Consider the following 26,330-nt stretch of genomic DNA (forward strand, 5'->3'; position numbering starts at 1 on the left):
TCTAGTTCTAAAAGTCTATGATTCTGTAAAAGACAAAAGACACTTTTCTCAGCTTATTTGTGGCATCTATATGAAGGTCTTAGTAAACCTTTGAACCTAGAAGATTGAGAAAATGTTTCAGTACAACCGGAGCCTTAGGAAATTACATGGAATTCTTATTCTTAAGTCCTTTCTCCCCAACTCATTGTCTGCCTTTTGGGCCAGCAAAGAGATACTGGGGAGTTAGTCATGTTTGTGCTGTCTCCACTTTCTTACTCCCACATCCCAGAGGAATGTGACAGCACCACATGGTCCTATTCAATGGTGTCAAAGCCTATATAGCATCCTCTTTTATTAAAATATTTTTGAGAGAGGGCATATTAAAATACTCAGGTTTTTATATAGCTTTAAAAATATATCCCTCAGTGAATATACTAAAGAATGTATATACATGCATGCACACATATGTATATATAGAGAGTTATATATATATTTACACACACACACACACACATATATATATATATTTCAAATGAAAATTCCTAATTTGAGGAAAAAGAATATTTTCATCAAACTGTGTGCTGGTTGCTTATTGAAGCTTCCAGAAAAGCTAACTATTATACTTAAAGATTTACCCCAAAATTTCCATGTATTCTTTAGTGTACTTGTTTGGAACAGTATATGTCTGTGTGGCAATTACATTTTCCCTATCTCTTTTCTCACATCTTTTTAGGTCTATAGCATGGTCTGTGTATACCTAAGTAAAGGTCTTTAAAAAATTGTTCCACGAAAGTAAAATTCTGTTTGATATGTTTGTTTTGGAAAATGTGTTCCTCAGTCTTCTGTAATGGATTGTTCTTATGTTTAACCACGTCCGGTTTTATCAGAGCACACTGCACAGTATTTCTCTCCTGTGTCCTCTTCTGCTCCTGTTATTTCACAGCAATTGTCTTGCTCCCCTCTGGAGTTATTTATACTCTGAAATTTTCTGTTCTGTGTATTACCTATTTACTTGTGCAGAGATAAGAGTAGACCCAATAAAATGAAATGCATGCAATTTTGCTGTTTGTTTCCATCTATGGGTACATTAGACTCTTCATAAAAAAGTGAGTCTAAAAATTCTCACTTGTTTTTATATCCTTGGATCTAAAGCAAAATATTTATAATGATTAAAGCAGAGTAACAAAAAAGAAAATAATAGAAAAAATTCAGACTACCATAGCTTCCTTCGATATGTGAAGAAACATGTCAGGAATGTTGGTACATGGAAGAAATTCATTTCTTCAATAATGGAACAGGTGTGCTGCATTTCTAAATGTTCTCATGACTTGCACTTGAAACTTGCCCTCTTAGGAAGTTAAGCACACAGAAGAGAGATTGAAAGTTTCAGTTTTGTTCCTGCACCTCTGTCCAGTCTTCCATGCAGTCCTCATTCAGCTTTTCTCTCCTTATAGCCTCCTGCCTACTTGCATTGTTATTTTTTTAAATTCTTCATTCTCTTCCCCCGCCCCCTCCCCCCAATTCCTTCTCAGTTTAGTCTCCCAATCTGCCACTTAAAACAGTCTTAGCTTTCATGGAAATAAACCATTTCTTCAGAGTACAAGTCATTCACTGAAATATAATGATGTTTGGGTCGATGACACTGGTCCCTTAAGGTTATACCATCTAGTGATGGCATAGCCATCTTAATTTGTGTGAGTACACTCTGATATTCACACGATGATGAAATTGCATAATGGCACTTTTCTCAGAATGTGTCCCCATTATTAAGCAACATATGACTACATTTTAAAACAAAAGAAACTGGGAGTATAGCTCAGCAGCACAGCAGTTGCCTATCTTGTGTGAGACCCTGGGTTCCATCCCCAGCACTGCATAAACTAATAAACAAATAAATGAGTAAATAAATAAATAGGAGCCTTTCCTTCCACAGGAGGGGTGCTAGTCCAGGACATTTTTAGGGAAACTGGTCCATGGCAACACACAGCTTTATTCCTTCCACCACCAGGATACCTTTATGATTCCATGGAAACTACATAGTTTTCTATTTTCCTTTGCAAAAGAGAAAAGTGCGTACTACATAGGTATTAATCTACATAGGTGTTAACCACTACATTTGTTTTTTTCTTAGTATTTAATTAGAACTAGCCATAGGTAGCTAGTAAACTTCATTATGGCTTCAAATTTGCATTTCTTTATTATTAGGAAAACTGTTTACTGAATGGAGTGACCTGTGTTTATCTGAAGTTGCAATTAAAATTGTAGTCCTCCTTCCCCCTAGATGGGTAAGAGAGAGGTACTTAATTATTATTGATTCTTTGTCTGAAAGGACTGAGAATTCCAACTAGAGCTTAGTTGTTTAAGGTGGTATAAAAGCAATGCTGTTGCATTTCCAATTTGGCTAATAAATTGGCTTTAGAGAAAAGCATGTTTTCATGACACTTGGGAATAAAGCTCATGATTTGCTGATGTTGAACATGGGTGAAGTTTTACTTTTGTTAAATTTTTATCTTTCACCATATGATTAAATACCATCTCAGATCACGGGGATTCACGTCTCCCCCAGCTTTAGAAGGTTCTTAGCTTGAAAAGTACATTGTAAAAATACAGTTTGAAGGTAAAAGGAGAAATAAATGAGCCTAAGGCCGAAAAGCTGGATAGATTACATAGTTACTTCTGTTTGCCTATAGAAAATTTTAGTGAGGTTGATTATTTTTTCACCCAATGTTAAGGCAGCTGAGAGATGCTTAGGTCTCTGTTATTTCAAGGAGAGAAACACTTAATGACTATAAATGCACAGCCAGAAATCGAGTTTACACAACCCTAACCATACAGATTAATCTAACTGACCTTCTCTAATACTAATACAAGAAAGTGTTGTCAGAATTGCTTTCAACATCTCTACTATACGCTTTTCTCTTATTCGGGTAGAAATCACTGTGTTCACAGAGAACAGATAGAAGTTTCCTTAACTCTCAAATATTCACCAGTACTCCAGGGAACAGAACTATCTCTTTGCCCACATTTTTACCCAGTGCCAGTGAGATTTGAGAACAACTTTAGGTCCTGAATACTTGTCAAATCTACGTTTAAAAGAGGTTGGAGTTTGGGTTTGGTGTTTCCTAAAGGAAAAGAGGCAACTTCACCAGGATTCTCAAAGGAAAAGGAAGGATAGTAAAGGGGGGATTTTATGCTTTGAGTCATTTGTGATTTTATGTGTTTTTGCAGTGGATCTCTTGAGCCTGTCAGCTGCATGTGATGCCTTGGACCAGCACAATCTCAAGCAAAATGACCAGCCCATGGATATCCTGCAGATCATTAATTGTTTGACCACCATTTATGATCGCTTGGAGCAAGAGCACAACAATTTGGTCAATGTCCCTCTCTGCGTGGATATGTGTCTCAACTGGCTGCTGAATGTTTATGATACGTATGTATGACAGGTTTTTTTCCTGCCATGTCATGGGGGACCTAGTTTGCAAAATTGTGATGCTGTAATTAGCATTACAATAGAGCCTCAGAAGCTGTGGACCTGTTTAGATGATAAATCATTTCTGCATTCATGTGATTTGAAACTTATTTTGATCTCAAATTAGAAAACAAATAAAACTGACAGTCATTTTTCAAATTTTGACTGAGTCAACATGTAGCCATGGTTCTTTTCTTCTTTCACCTGTATATTTTGGAATTCCTCCATCCACTTTAGATTGGTCCCTCTCCCTGCAGGAGAGGATGGCATACCTGTCAATTGATGAGCCAAACAAAATGAAAATCAGCCCTTAATGCAGCAAACATAGCTCCTCAAACCAAGGAAGATTTGTTGTTGTTATTGCACAAAGTTTCACTTTGGCACCTCCTTTTGTAGCCTTGTCTCACAGAGTAGTTTGGATTGCTCACAGGAGATAGCTCCAATTCTAATTTTTGTCTTGAGCTTAATGAAGAAAATTGAGAAAGGAAGCAGAAGGAATTGGTCTTGATTTTCACCGAATTCTTTTTAGACCTCAAAATTACTACATGCCTCATTTCACACATCAAAGAGAACATATTCCCATTTGAAATCTGGGAAGGTTTTACTGAAAAGAATTGCATAGCAAGTGCTTTCACTTTCGCTTTGTTGTAGATTTCTACCACCTCATCCATTAAAATTTATACTGTTTTCTTTGTTATTTTCATAAGGTATTGCTTTTTAAATTTCAGGACCACCTGGCTATTAAATTCATGATAATTATATACCAAGTCCTTGAATGTGTTGGATTTTAGTTGTTGATTACATTTAAATTTGTTTTGATAAGGTTTGTACTCAGGTCTTCCCTCATATATATTTTGGCGCCATTTTCTTTTCAGATGGTATGTGAATGGATTCTGAATGTATGACTTCCATTCTATCTGTCTGAAAAAATTATTTGAGGATAATTTTAACTTCTTGAAGACCTGAGTTGCTCTATAAAGTTTCTGTTAACTTGTTAACTTCATTAACTTTTCTTAAGAGGGGGAAAAAGATAAAATCTTCCAATGATAGGAAGTTTGTTAATACATTAGAATCGAGAATTTCTCTTTAAATGAGGGATTTAATAATTGTACTAGTTGAAAATTGAATATTATTGGTCACCCAAAATACTAATATCTAAGATTAGTTGCTTTCCATAATATTGGAAAATTATTTCAAAATTATTGAAAGATATTTTCTATAAAATGAAAAGTATTTCATTCTTATTTTCCATTTTTCTACATTGAAAAAATAAATTTTTAAAAAATTTGTTGCCAGGTGCCTGTGTCTCATTTCTGTAATCCTAGCTACTCAGGAGGCAGAAATCTGAATTACAGTTCAAAACCAGCTCAGGCAAATAGTTCAAGAGACCCTATCTTGAAAAAAGTCCATCACAAAAAAGGGCTGATGGAGAGGTAGAGTGCCTGCCTAGCAAACATGAGGCCCTGAGTTCAAAACCCAGTACTGCCAAAAAAATAAACAAATAAAATAAAAAAATTTATTATATGGCATGTTTGATTTTAGCTTTCTATATCTAAAATGAAAGCATAGATACATTAAAACATTGATATAGCAGTAGGTTACCTATAAATTTCCCTTATGGAGCATGTATTTGAATGCTCTCTAATAGAGTGTGTCATGGGTTTTTTGGATATTAATGTTCATATGTTATATTTTGTAGTCTGAAGTGATTAGTCTTCTTAACATGGGCAATTTGATGAAAATCTGAGAGTATAGAAGAGAGCAGAGCAGTTAGTTTCTGATAATTTTTTGGCCTTAGTAACCAAAATAGGGGGCTGGGGTGTGGCCCAAGTGGTAAAGCACTTGCCTAACAACCCCTGAGTTCAAATCCCAGTACTGCCAAAAAAATAAGTAATTTGCATTAGTAACCAAAGTAGCTTAGTTTACAGTGATAATTCTTCTACTTACCCACTTAACATATGTGGTGGTTCACCACATATGACTAGAAGGATATTTTTTCCTATTTTATGTACTGCCTAACAATTCAAGTAAGGGCTTTTGAGAATTAGAAACTTGGTCAATATTCATTAATCTAACTGATCAAATTTCCGTTCCTTTCTAGGTCATGAACCATATAGATAAATGAACTCATAAAAGTTCTTAACAATTTAACAAAACAGTGGTCAATAGAGTTCCCATATCCAGGCTTTTTTCTTAACTAGAAGTTTTTAGGCTCTAGTAGAATGTCAATAATTATTTTCTGGTTTGATTATTCATAATAGGGGACGAACAGGGAGGATCCGTGTCCTGTCTTTCAAAACCGGCATCATTTCTCTGTGTAAAGCACATTTGGAAGACAAATACAGATGTAAGTCATGTATATTAACTCTGTATTCTTCTATTGATGTTGGCTAATTACCCTAGTTGTAGATGGGAAATGACATAGCAGGTTTCTCATGTAAGATGTAGAACTGCTTTTCTTTTCTTTTCTTTTTTTTATTATGTGCATACATTGTTTGGGTCATTTCTCTACCCTGCCCCCCTCCCCCACCCTTCCCCCCCTCCCCTCCTCAGTTTCAGGCAGGTCCCGTTCTGCCCTTGTGACTGATTTTGTTGAAGAAAAGACATAAGCATATAAGAAAGACAAAGAGTTTTTGCTAGTTGAGTTAAGCATAGCTATACAGAAAGATTCCTACTATTGCTCTCATGTACCCATGTGTTACGACCCATGTTTATTCAACTCTAACTGATCTTTACATTGGTTCCTGATCCCCTGTTCATAATAACCTGTCGTTTTAAGGTTTCTGTATTAGTTCCTCTGGAGTGGGGACATCAAACGCTTTCGTGTTTTGGGTTTTCTGCCTATTTCTATATCTCCTGTACGTGCTCTCCCCTTTTCTTGTGATCCGAGTCCAACAACATTGCTGCATTTGCCCTAGATCTAAAGTCCGCATATGAGGGAGAACATACGATTTTTGGTCTTCTGAGCCTGGCTGACCTCGCTCAGAATGATGTAGAACTGCTTTTCGAGTGACATAAAATTTGGCTGGTACTGTTCCTGTCAAACATTAAATTGCACGTATTTAAATAGAGAATGAGGATTAGCTTCTCCAGTCCAAGTATTATTTAACGTTACATTGACTGTGTCTGAATAAGACACATGTTCCGAGGGGATAAAGTCTGATTTCCTAACCCCTTTGTATAAGTCAGAAAAATAAATGTGAAGGTTTAATCCCTGCATTTGCCTCATCTTTGGATTCTTATTTAAAGAATACTAGCTGGCATTCATGTTCAGGAAACATTGTTTATTTTATAATCATCTTGCTTCAAGTTGTACCAACACATCCCATTCTGTGACTAACATTTCATTATTCGAGAGATAGATAGTTTGCTATTTCTTAAATGGCAAATACCACTCTACAGAGTTTCTTTTGGTCAGCCATTGGATTATTCTGCTTAGAAAGTGTAAATCTAAAGGAAAAGCCAATGCTAGAGGACTGATGGTTTGGGCTACCAAGTGACCATCCATTTCCATTGTAAAGTTCTGTACTGGTTTTTCCTCTTTAAATAAATCCAGCATATCTTGTCTTCTCCCTTGTCCCCTAAGGCCTAGCCACACAAAGATGAGGAAATGTGCTGAACGTAAGGACAAGCAGGAGACAAAAGGGATTGATTTCCTTTAAGGCCACTGGATATCCTAGCACTCATTTTTCCTCTAGAAATAAACCAAACAATACACAAACCATCTTAGCTCTCACTTGTATATAATTTTGACTTGAATTTTCTCATCCGAAGACCCTTTCCCCGCCCTCAAAAAAAACCCATCACCACCACCAACACAATAGCCAACTGAACAGCTATTGTTAACCCATTAAAATTATTTTGTATAAATCAGCAGGTTGTTAGTTTCTCTCCTTAAATATTATAGTTACTTATTAGAAGTTAGATTTTTTTTAAGAGTTAAGGGTCTTATGTTGCCAAGGCTGAACTCAAACTCCCAAGTTCAAGTGATCCTTCTGCCTCAGCTTCCCAAGTAGCTGAGATACTGCACCCATCTGTTAAGTTAGTTTCTAATCTAACCTTATCAATGACATAGTACTAGCACATTGTAAATACTAAATTGAATCATCAAAGGAGCTTTGTTCTGTTTTAAGTAATTACTAATAGGAAACATTTTGAGGTTGGTAAAACAAAAATACTAACTTCTAACTTCTTAGTAAGATATTTGAAAATAGTTTATAAGCATGTAAAAAAAGTATGTGAATGAGATGGTAAAAAGGCATGTATGGGGTCACAATTTTATTTGATTTATTAAAGTTTAATATGGGCTGTGGGTACAAAAAACTTTCTTGGATTTATTTTTTATTGGCAATTTCTAAGTGAGTATGAGGTATAATTTAAGCTCGGTGTGGTGGCACACATCTGCAATTTCAACACTTGGAAGGTTGAGGCAGGAGGATCATGAGTTTGAGGCCAGCCTGGGCAAGGGCAACAGTGAGACCCTGTCTCAAACAAATAAATAAACATGCTATGAGCTAATTACAAATAGGTACGGTATCCTGTGTGAAAACATACATGATAGGCTAGAAGCTTGTTGATCTTTGGACTCCATAAAGAAGTTGCATTTGTTACATTTTTAAAATCTCTGATGCTTATAGGGGATGGCCAGTTATATGGCTCTTAAAACTGAAATTTTTATGAGAGTGTTTATATTATATAATAATATCCAAAAGATTGTGTTCTGTGTCCGGAACAATTCAGGTGTTAAGATTGTATGTAAACTTACATGTACTTCAGGGCTATTATTTTTTAAAGTTGTCACACTCCACATATACATAGTGATGATTAACTTAGTCAATAAAAAGTATGTCCAGTAATGTATGCTAATAAAAGATGAAGCTTGAAAATATATTCAGATTATCATAAATGAAAAATTAAGTCCTCTGGGGGAACATTGGCTACTCCTAAGAATTGGTACTGGAATTGAGTTAGATACTAGTTTTTGCTTGTGTCCACATGGTGCTGTGTTTGGTTTATTGAAGTTCTCTTCTTCCTCTTGTAGATCTTTTCAAGCAAGTGGCAAGTTCAACAGGATTTTGTGACCAGCGTAGGCTGGGCCTCCTTCTGCATGATTCTATCCAAATCCCAAGACAGTTGGGTGAAGTTGCATCTTTTGGAGGCAGTAACATTGAGCCAAGTGTCAGGAGCTGCTTCCAATTTGTAAGTTGTTCATTTGTGTGTGTGTGTATGTATGTTGTTCAGAATCGAACCTAGGCCTTTGCTTATGTTAGGCAAATGTTCTACCACTTTACCATGTAACCTAAGCTGGTCTGGAACTTACTATGTAGCCAAAGCAGGCCTCAAAATTATGATCCTCCTGCTTTAACTTCTCATCTGCTGAGATTACAGCCATGAACTACCACACCTGGCCTTATTCACCTTTTTAAGAACATACTTGTTCTTTTGTATTTTTCAAGTTAATTAAAAAAAAAAACTTACTCAACTTCATTTTTTCACATTAGCTCTTTTTCAGGCAGTAGGTTCAAGATTTAAGGTATTTAAGATCTCTGTAGGAAGTGGTTTTGGGACTGTGGGATTTGGGAGCAAAGATAGTGCTGAGAAAGGAAAAGAATTAATTTATAACAGGGACCCTGTTGTTACTAAGGTACTGGGAGGGAAAGGAGCCTGCAGTGGTTCAGCAAGGGAGAAAATAAGTCTATAGCCATAGAAATCCTTAGTAACTAAGAAAATGACCTTTGTAGGTAAGTCTCTTAAAGTCTTAGTTTGCCCCCAAATTCTGTCATTATAAGCCTCCTTTTCAGTGGCTATTAGTAAATAGCTAACATAGTTACTGCTTTTAAAAAAGAACATCTTTGTAGCTTTGTTTCCCTACTATTCTAAGACCTTTATGGTAACTTCCCATAGGACAGTGCTGGAGGTAGAACCCAGGGCCCTAGGAAAGCTAGGCAAGTTCTGTACCACTGAGCCACACCCATAGACTATCTCACCCCACAGTCTGTAATAAGATCTGAGGTTAGTATTCTTTTCTAATGTCTTTCCCTAGTTCAACATATTACTACTTGTGTTACTTTTCACTGTGTCAAATACCTCTGAGAACAACTGAAGAGAAGAAGGATGTATTTTAGCACAGTTTCAGAGGGTTCAAGTACATGGTTGCTTGGGCAAACGTCATGGTGGCGGGAACATGTAGTGGAAGAGCTTCTTCATGTCAGGCAGGATGCAAAGAGGGGTATAGGCAGGAACCAGTGCAAGTTAGAGCCTCAAGAACTCTCCCTCCAACCTATTTCCTTCAGGTAGGCCCCATCTCCTAAAGTTTCCAGAACCTCCCCAAATAGTGCCACTAGCTAGGGACTAAGGGGTTAACACATGAGCATGGGAGGGTAGGCATTTCATATTCAAACCCTAACATTGTTCTTGTCCATTCTCTTTTCTCTTGCCCCATCGCTTTTTCTTTGTCCTCCCTTTTCCATGCCCTCTTCTCAATGCCTGAGCACTTCCACTGATAGACATTTAAGTTGTTTGTATTTTTGGTATGGTAGTTAATGCTATAATGAACATCTTTGTGCATTTAGCTCTTTTCTTTGAAGTTTATTCCTTAGGATAAAATTTCCAGGAATATGATGACCAGTCCAAAGAATATAGATATTTTTGAGGCTTTTGATACATATTACCAGATAACTTTTTTTCAAAAATTGTTTCTAATTGTAATGCCAGCAATACTAAAGGAGTAAGATATTTGGAAGACCACATTATTCACAGTGTCCTGGTTTTATTTTAGATACTGAGTATTAGCTGTTTTTCTTTTTACAAAAATTTTATTAGCATATAATAGTTGTACAGAGGGATACATTGTGATATTTACTTACAATATATCTTAGTTTGATTTACCACCTCCATCTTTCTCCCTGTTTTCCCAGTCCCCCTTCTTAGAACAATTTCAACAGGTTTCATTCTTCTATTTTCTCATATGAATACAAAATATATACACCATATTCTCCCTCCTTTACCCTTTCCTTATGCCTTCCTCCCTCCCATTGGTACCTATCCTATTTTAGGTAGAAAAGACCTATTTTACTCTCCTGTCCTCATGTTTTAAGTATATATTGATAGTCCAAGGGGGGAGGGGTTGCCCTGGTACTTCAGGACTGTATGTATCGTGCTTTAATCAATTTAAACCCTGTTTCTTACTCTTTCTCTATCACCATGCTCCCTTAATATTCAACCAGCTATTTTCTTGAATAAGGTTTCTCAATCAATTCTAATTCCATTAACAATGACTTAAGACTTACAAAATGGGATTAGCTGTTAGCGGTAACTTGGTGAGACCTGAATTTTTTCTTTTAACACTTTTACCAAAGACTAGAATGAAACTATAGGCAAGTTTCTAGTCAGAACTCTATGAATATTTAGTAGTTTATTTACTTAAGAATTAATTGGACCAATTGACTAAATGGACACAAAATAATCTTACTTATGTAGATCGGTATATACTGTTTGGATTATTTTGCCAAAACAATGGCAAATTTTCTATAGATGGAAAATAAATGTGAAAAATAAATGCATGTTCACCTCACACCCAACACTTCCAAAGTTTGACTAGATTATCACTATGTAGGGTTTTTATATGTTTTTATATTAATATTTCTACTCTAGAATGTAAGCACAGCAACTTTCATATAATAAATATTGATGGCCACACATAACATAGATTCATTTTGGTTTTTAAGTCCAGTTATATAGTAACTTACAGTGATGTGAGTTTTTCCCCTATCTTTGTTTTTTCTTTTGCCAAGTTCCAGTTACTTTTTGAGTTCTCATTGTGAAACACACTAACACATGTTCATATGTCTGTATATGTACACTTGTGTATGTGTATTGTGTCCTGGGTTGAGAGTAAAAGTCAAAACACAAAACAGTTGATAGCCCTCTATTCAGTGATGGTCTCTGCTGAAGAGAAAACTGGGTTGTATGTAAGGCTGAATGAGGGAAGCCTTTGTGACTTTTGTCACCTTACTGTACTGACCCCTCAGGTCCTTGCTGATTGTCAGAAACTGCTTTCTCTGGTGTTGCCCCCTTATGAGGAAACCAGTCTGTTTCAACTCTGCCTATCACATCCTTTTGCTGGATGCCTCCTCCTTCCCTAACTCCAAGTCTCCTCTCTGTAATAGTGACATGCTCATCTCAGTGTCAGCATTTGAACTCAATCCATCTCACATATTTATTGAATGCCTCCAAGCTCTTGGAAATGTCTTTTGTGAGATTGGGGAGAAATTGGCCAATAACAGGTGGCTTTGTGCTTTGCCTCTTCTAGTTTATATTTTCTAAACTTTCTTCTTTGAAGGTTTATAATTAGAAAAAATTAGTCAAGTGCTACCTTTTTTTTTTTTTAACAAGTTGAAGAAACATCTGTTGTTTGCTTCCTTTCCATTGCCACTCTCATACTGATTCCAGGCCTGCTTATCACATGTATACATCATTGCACAATTTTCATAGGAAGTCTCCACACTACACTCCAGCCCTTCTTTGGTCTTGGTGTCCTCCTATTGCTTTTAGAGAAAAACATGTAGCATTTGACACCATCTTTAAAAATCTCCAGGTTTCTTTCCATTGCCTACTAAATGAGTCATAATTTCTCTATTTAGCCCTCATAACTTTCCTCATCTGGTTCCACAACCACTAATTTGAAATCTTGCTTTCACTACTATGGAATAGCTCCTATCATTTGTTTAGCATGATAATAAATAATATCACTGCTATTGTTACTTACAAAACTTTTTGCCTTTGTTCGCATGAATGCTTTCATTTCATCCTTAGCAATCCTTTGAGGAGAAAGAATTAGGCAGGCTTTGGAGGAATTGTTGTTTGGACAACTTATCTGTGCCCTTTAAAGTCCCTCAGCTGGTGGAAGAGTTTGACTCATAGTCCACATCGTCTTCCTCATCCCCAAATGTGTAATTTCTTTTTTTTTCTTCATTCATTTATTTATATGTGCATACATTGTTTGGGCCATTTCTCCCCCTCTCTCCCCCACCTCCACCCTCTTCCTCCCACCCCACCTCACTTCCAGGCAGAACCTGTTCTGCCCTTTTCTCCAATTTGGTTGAAGAATATACATAGGTAATAATGAGAAAGACATAGCGTTTTTGCTAGTTGAGATAAGGATAGCTATACAGAGAGATTCCTAGCATTGCTTCCATGCACAAGTGTATTACAACCCAAATTGATTCATCTCTACCAGACTTCTTCACTACTTCTGGGTCACCTTCCCATATTGATCTCTGTCATTTTAAGGTTACTGTATTAGCTCCTCTGCAGTGGGGACATCAAACACTTTCAAGTTTTGGGTTTCCTACCTTTCCCTATTTCTACTGTATGTGTCCTCCCCTTAGCATGTGACCCAAGTCTAATAATATTACTGCATTTGTTTTAGATCTAAAGTCTGCATATGAGGGAGAACATATGATTTTTGGTTTTCTCAGCCTGGCTAACTTCGCTTAAGATGATGTTCTGCAGTTCCATCTATTTACTTGTGAATGATAAGATTTCATTCTTCTTCATGGCTGAGTAAAATTCCATTGTGTGTAAATACCACACCAAATGTGTAGTTTCTGATACTTCTACTTCCCAGCCTCCCAAAGTGAAACAGTAGACACTTTTCCTGGGTCCTGGGTAGAATAAGAGGTGACATAGCAAAATGGGGACTGTAGAGACAACAAGAGTTGACAGAAAGAGGAATAAGTTTGAAGTACTAGATCAGATGTTTGTAGTAGAATGGAGCTAGATGGGACCTACAGTACTTACATTTGTGGGAACCTCTCAACCTGTAGCAATTTGCAATGAGATTGAATGGCTCCATTATGAATGTACATCCTGGCCCTGTTCCTCAGCCAGATGCTCTGTCAGTTACCTTGCCTTTCATTGTGCAACAGGCATGAACATACAATGTTTGCTTTGGGAAAGATAACAGTGAAAATGCCCTCTGCCTTCTGTTTGAAGTATAAGACCTTGGGCATGGGACTAGTCTGACTCAAAGGTAGTTATTTCTACCTCCCTGAAGAAAAGGCAGTAAGGCACATACTTCTCCTACGGATGCATTCCTTGTATCTCAGAAGTTGACTTCAGATGCTAGGCCTTTTATTCCCTTCGTTTCTTGTTACCAGCTGGAAAACTTAACTTTTTACCAAGTTGGTACAGTTAAAAAGGTTCTGAATCTTCTGATTCAGACAACAGCCTACCTACTAGTGGCAAGAAGAGAGGTATGTCTTTATGAGCCACGCTCTCTAGATGATATTTTTAAACATTTTATTAGTATATATTAGTTGTACAGGGTAGGTTTCATTGTGACATTTACATATGTGCTTATAGTGTATTTTAATTAGATTCACCCTCTCTCATCATTCTTCCTCATTGCCTTCCCCCCTTCACCCCACTTTCTTAATGATCCCTCAGCCTGTATCCCTCCCTCTAACCATTTTAAAAAAAGAAAAGGAAATTACCCACCAGACCTAAATAAAAATTTTTGTTCATTTAAAAATCAGTATAGTTCCTTCAAGGAATTATCACTTAAGCCAGGAAATAAAGTCCTATTTATGGATATTAAAAAGGAATATTCAAGATAAATTTATGGCTTTGACAGTGGTATCTGTGTTGATACTAAATGAGGTAACGATGTATTTCTACAATAGTAGCATACTGCCATCAGTACATTCACTGGGAAATTGACTCACTTTGGTAGTGGTAGAAGTAAAGTTTTAAACTTAGTTTTGTTTAGAAATACAGCTTCAATTAATTAATGCACTATCAGGTTGTTCCTTTTTCATAGTCCATGGAAACAGTGCCTTTGAGAGACTAGGTTGATCTTTCTGATTGTAGTAAAACCAAGAGTGCACTTGCAGAGTCACATAAACCCTTTGGAATTGTCCACATCTCTCCTATTTCAGATGAGAAAATGATGAGGCCCAGGGAGACAGAATAAATATATTATAAATTATACAATTATACCAAGTTATTGCTTTAATCAGTTCAGGTACTAAATTGAACTAATAAAGTGTTAATTTGTTGATGTATGAATTTTAGGTATAATATGATGATATAAATGAACATGACTTCCCCAAAACATATGAGTGCACACACACACTTACCCTTTTATTTAAAATCCTCTAATCCCATTGTAAAAAAGGTGTGATAAGGAGTAATAGGATGAATTTGATCAAAGTATATTTCATGCATGTATGGAAATATCACAAGGAATCCCCCTTTGTACAATTAATATCTGTTAATAAAAATATTCTAGTCCCATTTGCAGGTGTCTAGTCTATTAGTTGGATAAAACCAACTAATACTTTTAGGTGGAAAAACTGTACTTTTAAGTAACTCTTGAAAAGAGTCATGTATCTGTAAATAGTATTTGGCAATGCCCAGAGAAGTACTCCCTGCTTCCACCATGAGAGTCTTTGTAGTATTTTCTTCTGTAAACATATTAAGGACTTTATTGTTTTGATAGAATCAAGTATACCAACTTTATATTCAATATGCTTCACCTACAAGAGCTAGAGTGTCAAAATCTGTTTATTCTACATCTGTTTTCTGCCTCCTGTTATATTCATGCATTCAAAATGAATATGTTGCTTTTTCATCTGTCTTCTGAATTTTTCTGTTCACATGACAAAAATGAGTATCATCTATGCACAGTTGCTATAATATAGAATGATAGGGAAATGAAGATAAATTACAACTTCAGCTGTTCAGAACAAGTATTTATATGTGTATCTCATATGTAAATAAATCATCCAGAATTTCTGGAGTAGTAAGTGGCACAGTGGTTAAGCACATAGGCCCTGAAGACTGAATGTCTGGGTCCAACTCCCAGCTCTGCTATTTGCTAGATATGTGAATTCAGGCACATTTCGTAACCTTCCTAGCCCCTGAATTCTTGGTGGTGGTATGAAGATTAAATAAGCCAACAGAGGCAAAGCACTTATCCTTGGGTATGCATTTAGTGTTAGCTATGATTATCTAAAGTGTATTGTAGCATGAGAATATTCTGCCACGATTAACAATTCCATTTACCTATAAACGAACATCTGTGGATTTGAGGTTCTTGAGATTATATTTCTCCACATATGTTAAGATGACAAACCAGGAAGCTTTTTAACTGGTTGGATTGCATGTCCTAGGGCATTTGATCACATTTTATATGTTCAATTCTTAACTCCTAAAATCATACTTAAGTTTCCTTTAGGTTCTATAGACCTCCTTTTTAAACCCCTTCTGGACTGATGAATACTTGCTAGAAACCAAGTAGTTAGCAAGAATTACTTGTTAGCAAGATGTCCGGAGAGACCTAATAATCAGAATTGCCTTCCAGAAAGAAAGCTGGCAGCTATGGAAAACTGAGAGATATCTCCAACGTCCTAATGGGCAGTTAGTTAAAATCATGCAATTTTCAGGAAAGACCCTTTATTGGAATTGTTATGCTCATTCATTGTCTTGAGTTGACTATTTGTTTTTAATTGCTGCTGTTTTTCTTTTTTTAAATTATAAGCTAGTGGAGTTTTAGATTCATGATTATCTTTTTATTTTGTTGTGATTTACTCAGCTAACTTCTCAATGTGGAGTGATAGATATTTTTATCACCAGTACTTTGGAGATAATTTGTGTTGTGTTTAAAACATGTTTCATTCATATACTGACTGCTGAGGAAAAGCATGTGGCTGTTTCCACTCTTTAACCTTGTAAAGTACCACTTCACTGGGCTTCAGGTATAGCTGTATGTTATAGAACTTGCCTAGCATGTAGGAGGCTCAACCCCAGTACCACACACACACACAAAAAAACCCAAAAACATAAGATAACACTTGAGTCATGAACAAATCCATCTACCTACACACTTTCCTTCTGACCCCCCTTTCTTTCTTTCCTAAAAAAGTTGAAGTAGAGGTGCTACCAAACAAAACAAAACCTTTTTTAATAAGCATACTTATAGTTGGATAAATATTCTGGACTCCCATTTATTAGCTTACCATTAATGCTAGTTCACAATGAAACTTACCTTTTAAAATCATTAAAAACAAGGAAATATGATGTCAGCATTTACCATCTTCTTTTTTATGTTTATCACTGGATTTGTTTTTCCTTTTTGGTGGAACTGGGATTTGAACTCAGAGCTTTGTGTCGCGAAACAGGCTCTCTACTGCTTGAGCCATGCCTCCAGCCCATTTTGCTCTGGTTATTTTGGAGATAAACTATTCGACCAGGATGGCCTCAAACTGTGACCCTCCCTATCTCAGCCTTCCAAGTAGCTAGGACTATAGGCATGAGGGACTTTTTTAAATAGCGAGTTCTTTCTACAAAGATTATTTAAGAAAAAAAGAAGTGCAAAACTTCCTCCTGGGATAATCTTACCTGTTTATGCAAGGCCCTTAGCAATCTTTGATTTTTCTGTTTAACAGCTAGGGGAGGATATTTTGTTTTGTTTGTATTTGATAAAATATTAAAATTTTCTTTGTCTTGATTCTTTTTTAAAAGAAATTTAATTAAAGACATTTGGACATTTTATTTACACATGGTAAAATTTATCCTGTTTGCTGTTTAGCTCTATGAATCTAGACAAATGCATGTAGTCATGTCAGCACTGCTACAATCAAGGCACAGAACATTGCCATAACCCTTAAGATTTCTTTGTGCTTTATTATCATCATGATCATTCCCAATCTGTGGAAACCACAGCTCTGTATTTTGTTCCTATATTTTTTGCCTTTTCCTAACTGTATTTTAAACAATTGTAGGAAGCAGCAGTTTTCTATCTTACACTTTTGCATAACCAGGTGTCCTGTTCCACACTTAATTCCATGGTATCTGTCAACACATACGTACTTTACTATGTATATGTAAAACTTTTCTGTTAAGAACTCTGTAGCCTAAATTAATAACATTGAATATACTTAGAGATTTGCATAAATTTTGTGTTTCTGTTCTCTAGGGCCAGAATGTCAATTGGCTTATTAGTCAGGTAGAGTGGAGAGCCTGAGGTCAGGACAGTTGTCCTTGAACATGTAAATGAAGAGTGGATAATCACCATGTGTTATTGTTTGGGCTGATTTTATCTTTAATGGCTGATTCAGAGTCCTGATTAATATTTAGAACACTGACTGCTGGCCTCCAACCCACTCTTCTGAACTTAAGACAGCAGTTATGGGAAGCCTTTTACTTTTTGGACAGTTCTTGGCCTCTCAATCCCTGCTTCTAGATGTGGGAACTCTTAGACTTGTTTCCATGGCTGGAGATTCACATTAGGATCTCAGAAAAGCACATGTAGACAGAGTGTATGAGGGATGCTTTAGGAACCATGGAGAGAACACAGAGGAAGTTTTGTGATTGGTTTGTGTTTTTTGAGAAAACTAATCTTGAGGAGCTTTTCACATGTTATACCATTATCATTAATGCCATTTCCTCTGCCCCTTTCACTCTCACTCATCATCCTGCCTTGCTTTCCCCATGAAGGAGTGACTTAGGAGAAACAATGATTCCCAATTAGCATTTTATTTGTAAACCTTTCAACCATAAAGAAGAATTGAAATACTAGTGCAAGAAACACCCATATATCTCATAGACCTGTGTATAATCTGTGATTAGCTTTTTGCCCTATATGCATTTTCTGCCCTCCCAGATATCTCCATGTATGTGTATACATACATGCACAAACATATTTTACCCTTTATTATTTAAAAGGAAAGGGACATCACAACATAAGCCCCTAAACACTTTGATGTACATCTTTCTTTTAAAACTTAACCTGTCAAACAATGGGAACAAGAAAATATGAGTTCAGTATTTACCATCTTCCTTTTTCCATGTTTATCACTGAATACATAACTGTGATGCTGTCATCACACACCAGTTTAACAATACATTTAACACATAGTCCACACTGAAAACTCCCCACTGGTCTAGAATGTTTGTTATAGATGGCTGTTTTCTTCCAGGATCCAATCAAGGGTTTTGTATTGCGTTTGCTTTTCGTGTCTCTGTACTTTCATTTACTCTTGGATAGTCTCCTAGCATTTTTTGTTATTTATATTTTTCTGTTTGTCTTTCATAAGATTGACATTTTTGAAGAGTCCAGCCCAGTTTTCTTGAAGAATGTCTTATATTCTGAATTTTTCAGACTGTTTCCTCATGATTAGATTTAGGTTTAACATTTTTTGGCAAGAGGACCATAGAGATGATGCTGAGTACCTCCCACTGCATGACATTGGGGGGCAAAAAGTAACATTTTTCCCTTATTGGTAATGATAACTACATTATAGTAGTATCTGGGAGATAATTTCCAGTTTGCAAGTACCCTTTCCCCTTTGTCATTACAAAGTAATTTTTCTGGTATTTTGAGACCCTGGTAATAACATCCATTGATGATCCTTATCTAATTCAGTTACTATATTGATGGTGACATAATAGTGATTTTCTGATTCTACCATTCTTTCTGAATATATTAGCAGGTTTTCTTCTGTGAAAAAGAGCTCCCAGCTCTCCCCCATCTTTTCTCAAGTATCACTGTGAATATCCAAAGTGGTTTTCAATATACAAAGAATGATACTTCTCCTGTCTGAACCACCTTTGGTTACTATTTTTGAAATGGCATTGTACCTTGCGTAGAGCTTATTTTCATTGCGTGGAATTGACAGGCCTTTTCCCCCCACAGGAATATAAGTATATGTCTAATAAATACATTTCCATATTAACCAGCTCTTGTGGGAAGAATAAGTTGATATAGTCAAAACATATAAACTATGTTAATGATTACTGAGAAATTCATGGGTTTTTGTTTCTTTTTTTTCCTTTAGCGATTCAATATGTACCTGTACCTGTCAGACTGGGTAGCTCAAATATGCTATAGTGTCTAATGGCGTGAAAGACATTGCAATGCCAGAAAAGAAGGGAGAAAGGAAGTGATCAGAGGAGATATGAATATACGTTTATCACTGTGTTTTAGGATATTCATTTGTATCCCCACATTACTTTCTACACGGATGTCAATAGACCAACATAGAATTCAGTTTAAGGTTTAGTACTTGGGCATTGTCTTAAGTAGGCCTTCCTTAGGTATCAGAGATTGAGTCTCAAACAAACTAAGAAATCAAAGGATTCAAAAGATTTTAGAGATCAGAGTGCATGTTCCCATAGGGAATAACCATTTCTAGTACGAAAATAATAGATAACATTGAGCTGTTTTCTTAACCTCTCTGGGCATTTTCTCATCTGTAACATGAAGTTAAAACAGATTATCTTAAGAGGTACTTATCCCCAAGTTTCTTTGATTATATGCTAACTGTTATGAAGGCAGAAAGAAAAATGGATTACAGTACTTATTTCAAAGCTTGGCCATTATCAGCAAAGTCTCACCTGATCTTCTGACTAATAACTCTTGTAACAGAGCTATAAGATGCAGGAAATAGTTTTGTTCAGAGAGTGTGGCCTTTCACATGAGGCAGACTGTTCTCTCTGAACAGACGTAGCATTCACTCAGCGCAAGATGTGAAAAAACATTGTGTGGAACCTCATATAAATGATCCCCTGTGTCCCTATGCTAGTTCCCTCAGCAACTCAAAGGTAAAACAAGTATCCTGAAGGATGAAAATGTCACCTTCCTTCTGTTTTGTTACATGCAGGTTTTGTGTAGTTTTATAGAGGTTTTTTTTTTAATCACTCATTTGATTTTCATAAAAATTGGGATTGTTTGGAAGAGGACTCATTAATATTCTTTACAGCTTGTTCTTGTTCTGCCTTTTATGTTCGCTGCAGTGTAGACTTCTCTCTTATGTAAAATATTCCACTGATGCCCTTGGTAGATGTAGAGGTTGTTAAAGAAATTGTAATAACAGCTCAGGGAACAGTCAGGAACTGCTTGTCCTATATTGTTTGACCCTGACTAGCCATTCTCTTTGTAATTTTAAATCTTTGTGTACAAACTATAATCCACAAAACAGTTTTAATCAATTTAAACTCAGCAAATCTTTTCAAATACTAGGGCTTTTTTGAATCAGGACCAGAAAAGTTGAGTTGTCAGGTATTCATGCCATTACTTGTTCAAAGTGGCAGTGATGTCAAAATGATTATTTGAATTTATGAAGGAACATCTTACTAGTGCAAATAGCAAATGAAAATGACCAGGAGGAGAGATTGGCTTTTTTAATATTGAGTTTGCCCATAGTGTTTTCCATAAATTTATCCTTTTCTGTCAATAAGAATGTTTAGAAATTCTATTCATGCATCTGTATGTATTCAGTATTTGTATATTTATTTATTTTTTTTGTCTAAATGGGTAGGAACCCTACTAAATAAAATTAAAACCTACACTCACATATGCAAGTGTATATGTGTGCACAAACACACACATCTTATTCTAGGTCATCTCCCTTACCTTGCTTGGGATAATTATTTGCCATAATTAAGTAAATAAATTTCTGCTCCTGTTTAACTTGAAATACATTGCATAGAGTTGCCTATTTATTTGAGAAGTAACTTGATGTCAAATCAAGTTCTACAATTTTAGCTTGTTTTCTTGTGACTTCTAGTTTGGGTTTTTTAATGCATTAGTCTGTGTGCACAATTTGTAAACCAGTGTGGCATTCTCTTCAAGCCGACAGTCAAACAGGCCAATCACAGTTTCCCAGTTTCTGTATTGTAGAGAATAGCTCTACAATACCTATCTGTATTATAGAGCTGGATAGGTGCCCTGTGGGGCTCCCAGAGAAGTCTGCTGTTTAGTTACTAGTGATAAACAATATTGGCTTCTTAGTTCTGACAAGTAAGCCATAATTATATAAGATGTTAACATTTGGGCAGGGTTTCTCAACCTTGGTTCTACTGACACTGGCAGGGATACTTATTCTTTGTTGTGGGAGCCTGGCCTTGGACATTGTGGGATGTTTAGAAGGATCCTGGCATGCCAGTAGCAGCTCCTTCCACCCCCAAGTTGTGATAACCAAGTATGTCTCCAAACATTGTTATATGTCATCTGGGGTACAGTATCTTCCCTGATTGAGAATCACTGAACATGGTTTATCCATCTGTGAGATTCCTTTCAAGGCCCTCAAATGTGAATTTTGTGTATTCTTATGGTTTTAAGCCAGATCATTCTAAGCATACTTTCTAAGTCTAGGTATAGTCTTTTAGCCTTTTGCATGTAGTACCATCACAGAGAAACCAGCAGAGAGATATTTATGTTAAACTATTTAAAAGTAAACTTTGAGTAGTTTAAGAATGTGCATATTTTGTCTTCTACTCCTTAAGCAATCTTTATAAGTTTAATATTTTGCTCTTTGGGATGATAAGGTGGTTCTGTTTGTTTTCATTGTAACTTCATTCCAATCTTATAATCCTTCCTTTTTAAAAAATTTTGATCACATTGCACCTTAATTCCCACAATTCAGTTCAACAAACTTTTTACAGAACATCCAGAAGCATAGTTTCTGCTTTTAAATAACTTCCAATTTCTGAAGGAAACTAGGGAGGTATAGTCAAGTATTGTTTCCAAGATGGCAGCTCCTATTACTATGTGAGAATAACTGGGTACAATCTTATGTAATGTTCACCTCTCTATATATGAATTATTTCAATTGGTTAAGTATTTCTATGGTTTTCACAAACCTTACCATGAGATGCTGATTGCCTTCCCTTAAAAATATGATATACGTGTTTTTGGTAGCTGGGATTCAGGGCTTAATAAGAAATCTTCCAATTGCATTTCTTCTGTAGCTATGAATTGATACTGTTATGCTTAGGGGGAAAATGAGTATTCAGGTTGACCTCCTTGCTTTCAGTGCTTCAGCAAATCCCCTAACTCCACACTTGTCATTTAATGTTCCTTATATTTACTGTATTGATAATTAAATCCCTTTGCTAGAAATTCCAGATACCAGAATTTCTATAACTTTTTACTACTGAAGTTATGTAAAGATGTCATTTGTATAAAGCCATGCTGCAATCTGTGATAGCCCTGCAACAGTGATGACCACTGATTGCTTCCCCTAGCCTCTGTGCTGTGGATTGTTCTGATCGGTGAAGACCAACAGAAAAGAAAACTCAAAATACTTCCAAACTGTGGCTGTCATAATAGAAGTAATTGTGGTATCTCTGTAGGTTTTGTGTGTGTGCATGCCACGGATGAGGAAAAAGGAAGTATTGCCAAAACAAAATAAAAATAAAAAGCAAAACAAAACTAGGGGCCAAATGACATTTTGAAGAGATTTTGCTTAGATGGCTTGAAACTGGCACTGAGTGGTGAGGCCAAGGTCATCCTTGATATGGAGAGAAGAATTATGTCTGAGGCCTTGTGCATGTCAATAATGAAAGGCACGTACAAGGATTATCTTAATCCAATAAATGCCATCATATTTGGGTTTCGTTTTTTTACACCTTGACAACTTGCCACTGTTCCCCATATCCCTATATGTTTTTTCTAGAATGATCAAAGTGTAATTTCAGGTCTAGTTTTGTTAGGTCTTTATAGAAGCTTGCCTGGTTTTTAATTCTTTCCTTCTTTATTGCTAGACAAAAGGAGAGGGAGTATAGCAGTAGGATACAGAATGGTTTGTCGTAAAAATGAAAGATCAAAACTGAACAAGAATGTGAATCCCCATATCTTGTCTTCAGTGCTGTCAGGTGGCATAGATGAGCATTTTTAAAAGAGCCAAAATGATGGATCTTGCATTTTAGGAGCTAGAAAGAAATTTGAGAATTTCCAACCTTTAAGCATCAGAGAATCTGTAGCATTTTGAAAGAGGAGAACATTCTACAGCATCCCTTGGTAGAATTCACACTAATGCTTTAACAACTTTCAGCATCAAGAAATTCTTCTGAATGAGTTACAGCCTAAATTCTTCATGCTGCTTAAGCCTGTTTCTTCTTGTTCTGTCCTCTGTAGAGGAAATGAACAGCTGGCCACAGATCCCTATGCAAGAGCCATTCACATAACTGAAAACTGTTATTAAATTGCCCCATTCAGCCACTCTTTCTCTCTCCCCTTTCCTTTCTTGTCATGGCTAAATAATCTCAATTACCTTAACCTGTTCTCAGGTCTTTCAAACCTCTTAATTATCATTGTGCCTTTCTGTCAGCCCTCCTCTACGTCCTGGGTGAGTCGTAGCCACCAGAATTAAACACTATTTTCTAGGAAGGATTTAAACAGTTGTGAGGGTTATGAGATAACTTCTCACACTATACTTCCTACATCTTTCATTGTACACCACAGACATGGTTTTTCTTCCCTTCTTTTAAAATTTGTATTATTTTTGCAGTGCTGGGGAAGGAACCCAGGGCCATATGTATGCTAGGCAAGTGCTCTACCACTTAGCTACATCCCCAGTTCCCCTCTTTTATTTTTTATACCTGTAGTTGTTGACTGATAGTCATATTTTTCCTATCTTTTGAAATAAATAGACACTTTGTTATTGCACTTTGTGTTAAGTATGATTTCTTACCCTGCAGCATGTCTTTCAATGCATCATTAAACAATCTATCCTTTAAACCTAAGTCAGAACAAATATATAAGTTCTGATTAAGCACCAATGAACTCGTATTTTAAATAGGCATGAATTAGTAATGCTTTTCAATTTGCTGTCCTTCTGTAATGGTTTCTGTCCTGGCTAGAAAGGGTTATTTTGCTAACATTTTTTCTAGACCACTGGAGCAGGAGATTGTTGTAGGACATATTGTAGCTGAGCACTTGCAATTCTTTTGACATAGTCTCTCATTGTGTCTTTGTCTACACAATAGAAATATGTGCAACAGAGACTAGTTGATAATATTACTGGAAGAGTCATAGTTCAGGAACCAGGACAGAATCCTGGGTTTGTGCTGACCTGATGTACCATATATGGTATGGTTCATGTTTGCCTAGGCCTGTATGATACTTTCACCAATGACTTTTTGATATGAAGACAGCACATGTTTTTAAATGTAAAAATAACCCCAAATTGGGGAGAATTACTAATTTATTTGCTAGAAAAGTCAGAATTGTTAAAGATACTGAAATACCATGTGAAATAGCCAAGAACGGCATTTCCCATAATGACCAGCAGGTCATTAATATCTTCTGGTGCTTATAGGTTATAAAAAAGGATAGAGCCCTTGGCATCATTCAATAATAACTGGGGAAATGTGTTTCTTCACTGACAGTCTTCTCATCTTTTAATATGTTAACATGCATTAAGAATTTTAAAAGGCAAATATAATGTGCAATGTTTCCTTAATTAGTTTGACCTTTTCATGCAACATTTTGCTAGGTAATTCATCTGTTGGATTCACTGGGAAACACTGACTAAGAGATTTTAGTTGAGGAAAAACCCAATGTGAGCCTTTAATCCAGAACAAATAAAAAGTCCATTATTCTGTACAAAGAACCAGGGGTACCATACTTGGAGAGCAGTTTTGTAAAGAACAATGGAAAACTGAGCAATGTTATATGAGGAAGAAATAAAAGGAATAAAGATGAAGGGGCAGGGGCAGGCTTGCTATTGCTGGTAAAAATGTTTAAGGGACTGTGTGAAGGCTGAGATCTTGTGGGTTTCTGATGAGATGGATGATAATCATGACGATAGCCATAGCAAACATGCCTCTTGCTTGAGTGCCAGACATTGTTCCAAGTTCCTTTCATTTGTTAGTTTACCTAATCTTAAGACAACCATATGAAGTAGGCACTGTTAATATTTCCATTTCTTAACAGAGGAAAGTTAAGACACAGAGTGATAAAGTTCTTTTCCCAAGGTCACACAGGCAGTGAGTGGCCAAGCTGGGATTTGAATGATAGTGGTTTGACTCCGGAGTTTCTGCTCCTATCAGCTTGGTGATTTCAGCTTGGTGTGATGAAGCACTTTTGACAGTGGTCCCTTACACAGTTGTCCAAGGTCACCCTTCAAGGACGTTTGCTCTCTCACCTGGGTGGTATTTATATAGTGGTTGTAGCAATACACAGGCCTTGGTTAAGAATTTGAACTCAGTGAATGCTGTAGGACTTACAGCCATGTGGTGCCATTCCAAAAGAATGGATTAATTGATTTGGATGGTCCCTTTCATCTTTACATCCTATAATTCCTTTAAACAAATTTCCACAAAGTACCTCTGTGATGACTCTCTACCCAGAGCAAAGTGCTCAACAAATGCTTTTGAACAGTAGTTTGAATTCCTATAATTTTGCAGCTAGGAAATGCAAGGTTTAACAGTTCATTATATTGTTGTTAAATTTATCGTGAGGGATAACGATTGAAATACTGCTGAAGTTGTAGGTGTTATAAGCCAAATGACCTGTCAGTCCAAACCCTGCTGCCTAAGGTACACATAGATCCTTTATTAGAAAACCACATTCCATGAGAGGCGGCAAAGGTTCGCAGTTCAAATATTCATTACTCACATGAAACTAACAATCCCATGTCATAGACTGGGTTTAAATTGGAATAAGCAATGCCCCTTGATTCTTGGCAAAGGCAAATGAAAAATCATGGAGAGAGTACTTTCATTCCAGGGTTCAAGGTATCTCCCCCCAAATTTTAAGGTCAATATAGTACATAGAAAAAATTAATAGTTAAGTACAAAAGAAATCAAGGTTAGTGAGAACCAATAGAAATAGCACAATATAGAAGACCTATAATAATTACATATTTTGTTAAAGAGATTTTATTTTAAAAAATGAGGTTTATGCTGTTAGAAAAATAAGACAATAGGAAAAATATCTGCAGGGAACTACAAGTGACATTAAAATGACCAAATACTATATTATAATAGATATTATAATATCTAGCTGTTAAGAAATACATTAACCAGTGCTAGGAATATAGCTCAGTGGTAGAATACTTGCACAGTATGCTTAAGGTCCTGGGTTCCATCC

The 26,330-nt window shown here is 36.2% G+C and overlaps 1 protein-coding gene across 19 annotated transcripts in view; it reads left to right on the plus strand.

The window, feature by feature from the left end:
• Dmd (dystrophin) overlaps window positions 1-26,330 on the plus strand; it is a 2,168,746-nt gene that overhangs the window by 2,073,967 nt on the left and 68,449 nt on the right. For all 19 annotated transcript variants that reach the window (XM_074062730.1, XM_074062731.1, XM_074062740.1 and 16 more), the window contains 3 exons: window positions 3,208-3,409; window positions 5,710-5,795; window positions 8,490-8,647. In XM_074062730.1, coding sequence (XP_073918831.1) covers window positions 3,208-3,409; window positions 5,710-5,795; window positions 8,490-8,647 — 446 coding nt within the window. The remainder of the gene's footprint in view (window positions 1-3,207; window positions 3,410-5,709; window positions 5,796-8,489; window positions 8,648-26,330) is intronic.

Source organism: Castor canadensis, chromosome X (assembly GCF_047511655.1).
Source record: "Castor canadensis chromosome X, mCasCan1.hap1v2, whole genome shotgun sequence".
NCBI lineage: Eukaryota > Metazoa > Chordata > Mammalia > Rodentia > Castoridae > Castor > Castor canadensis.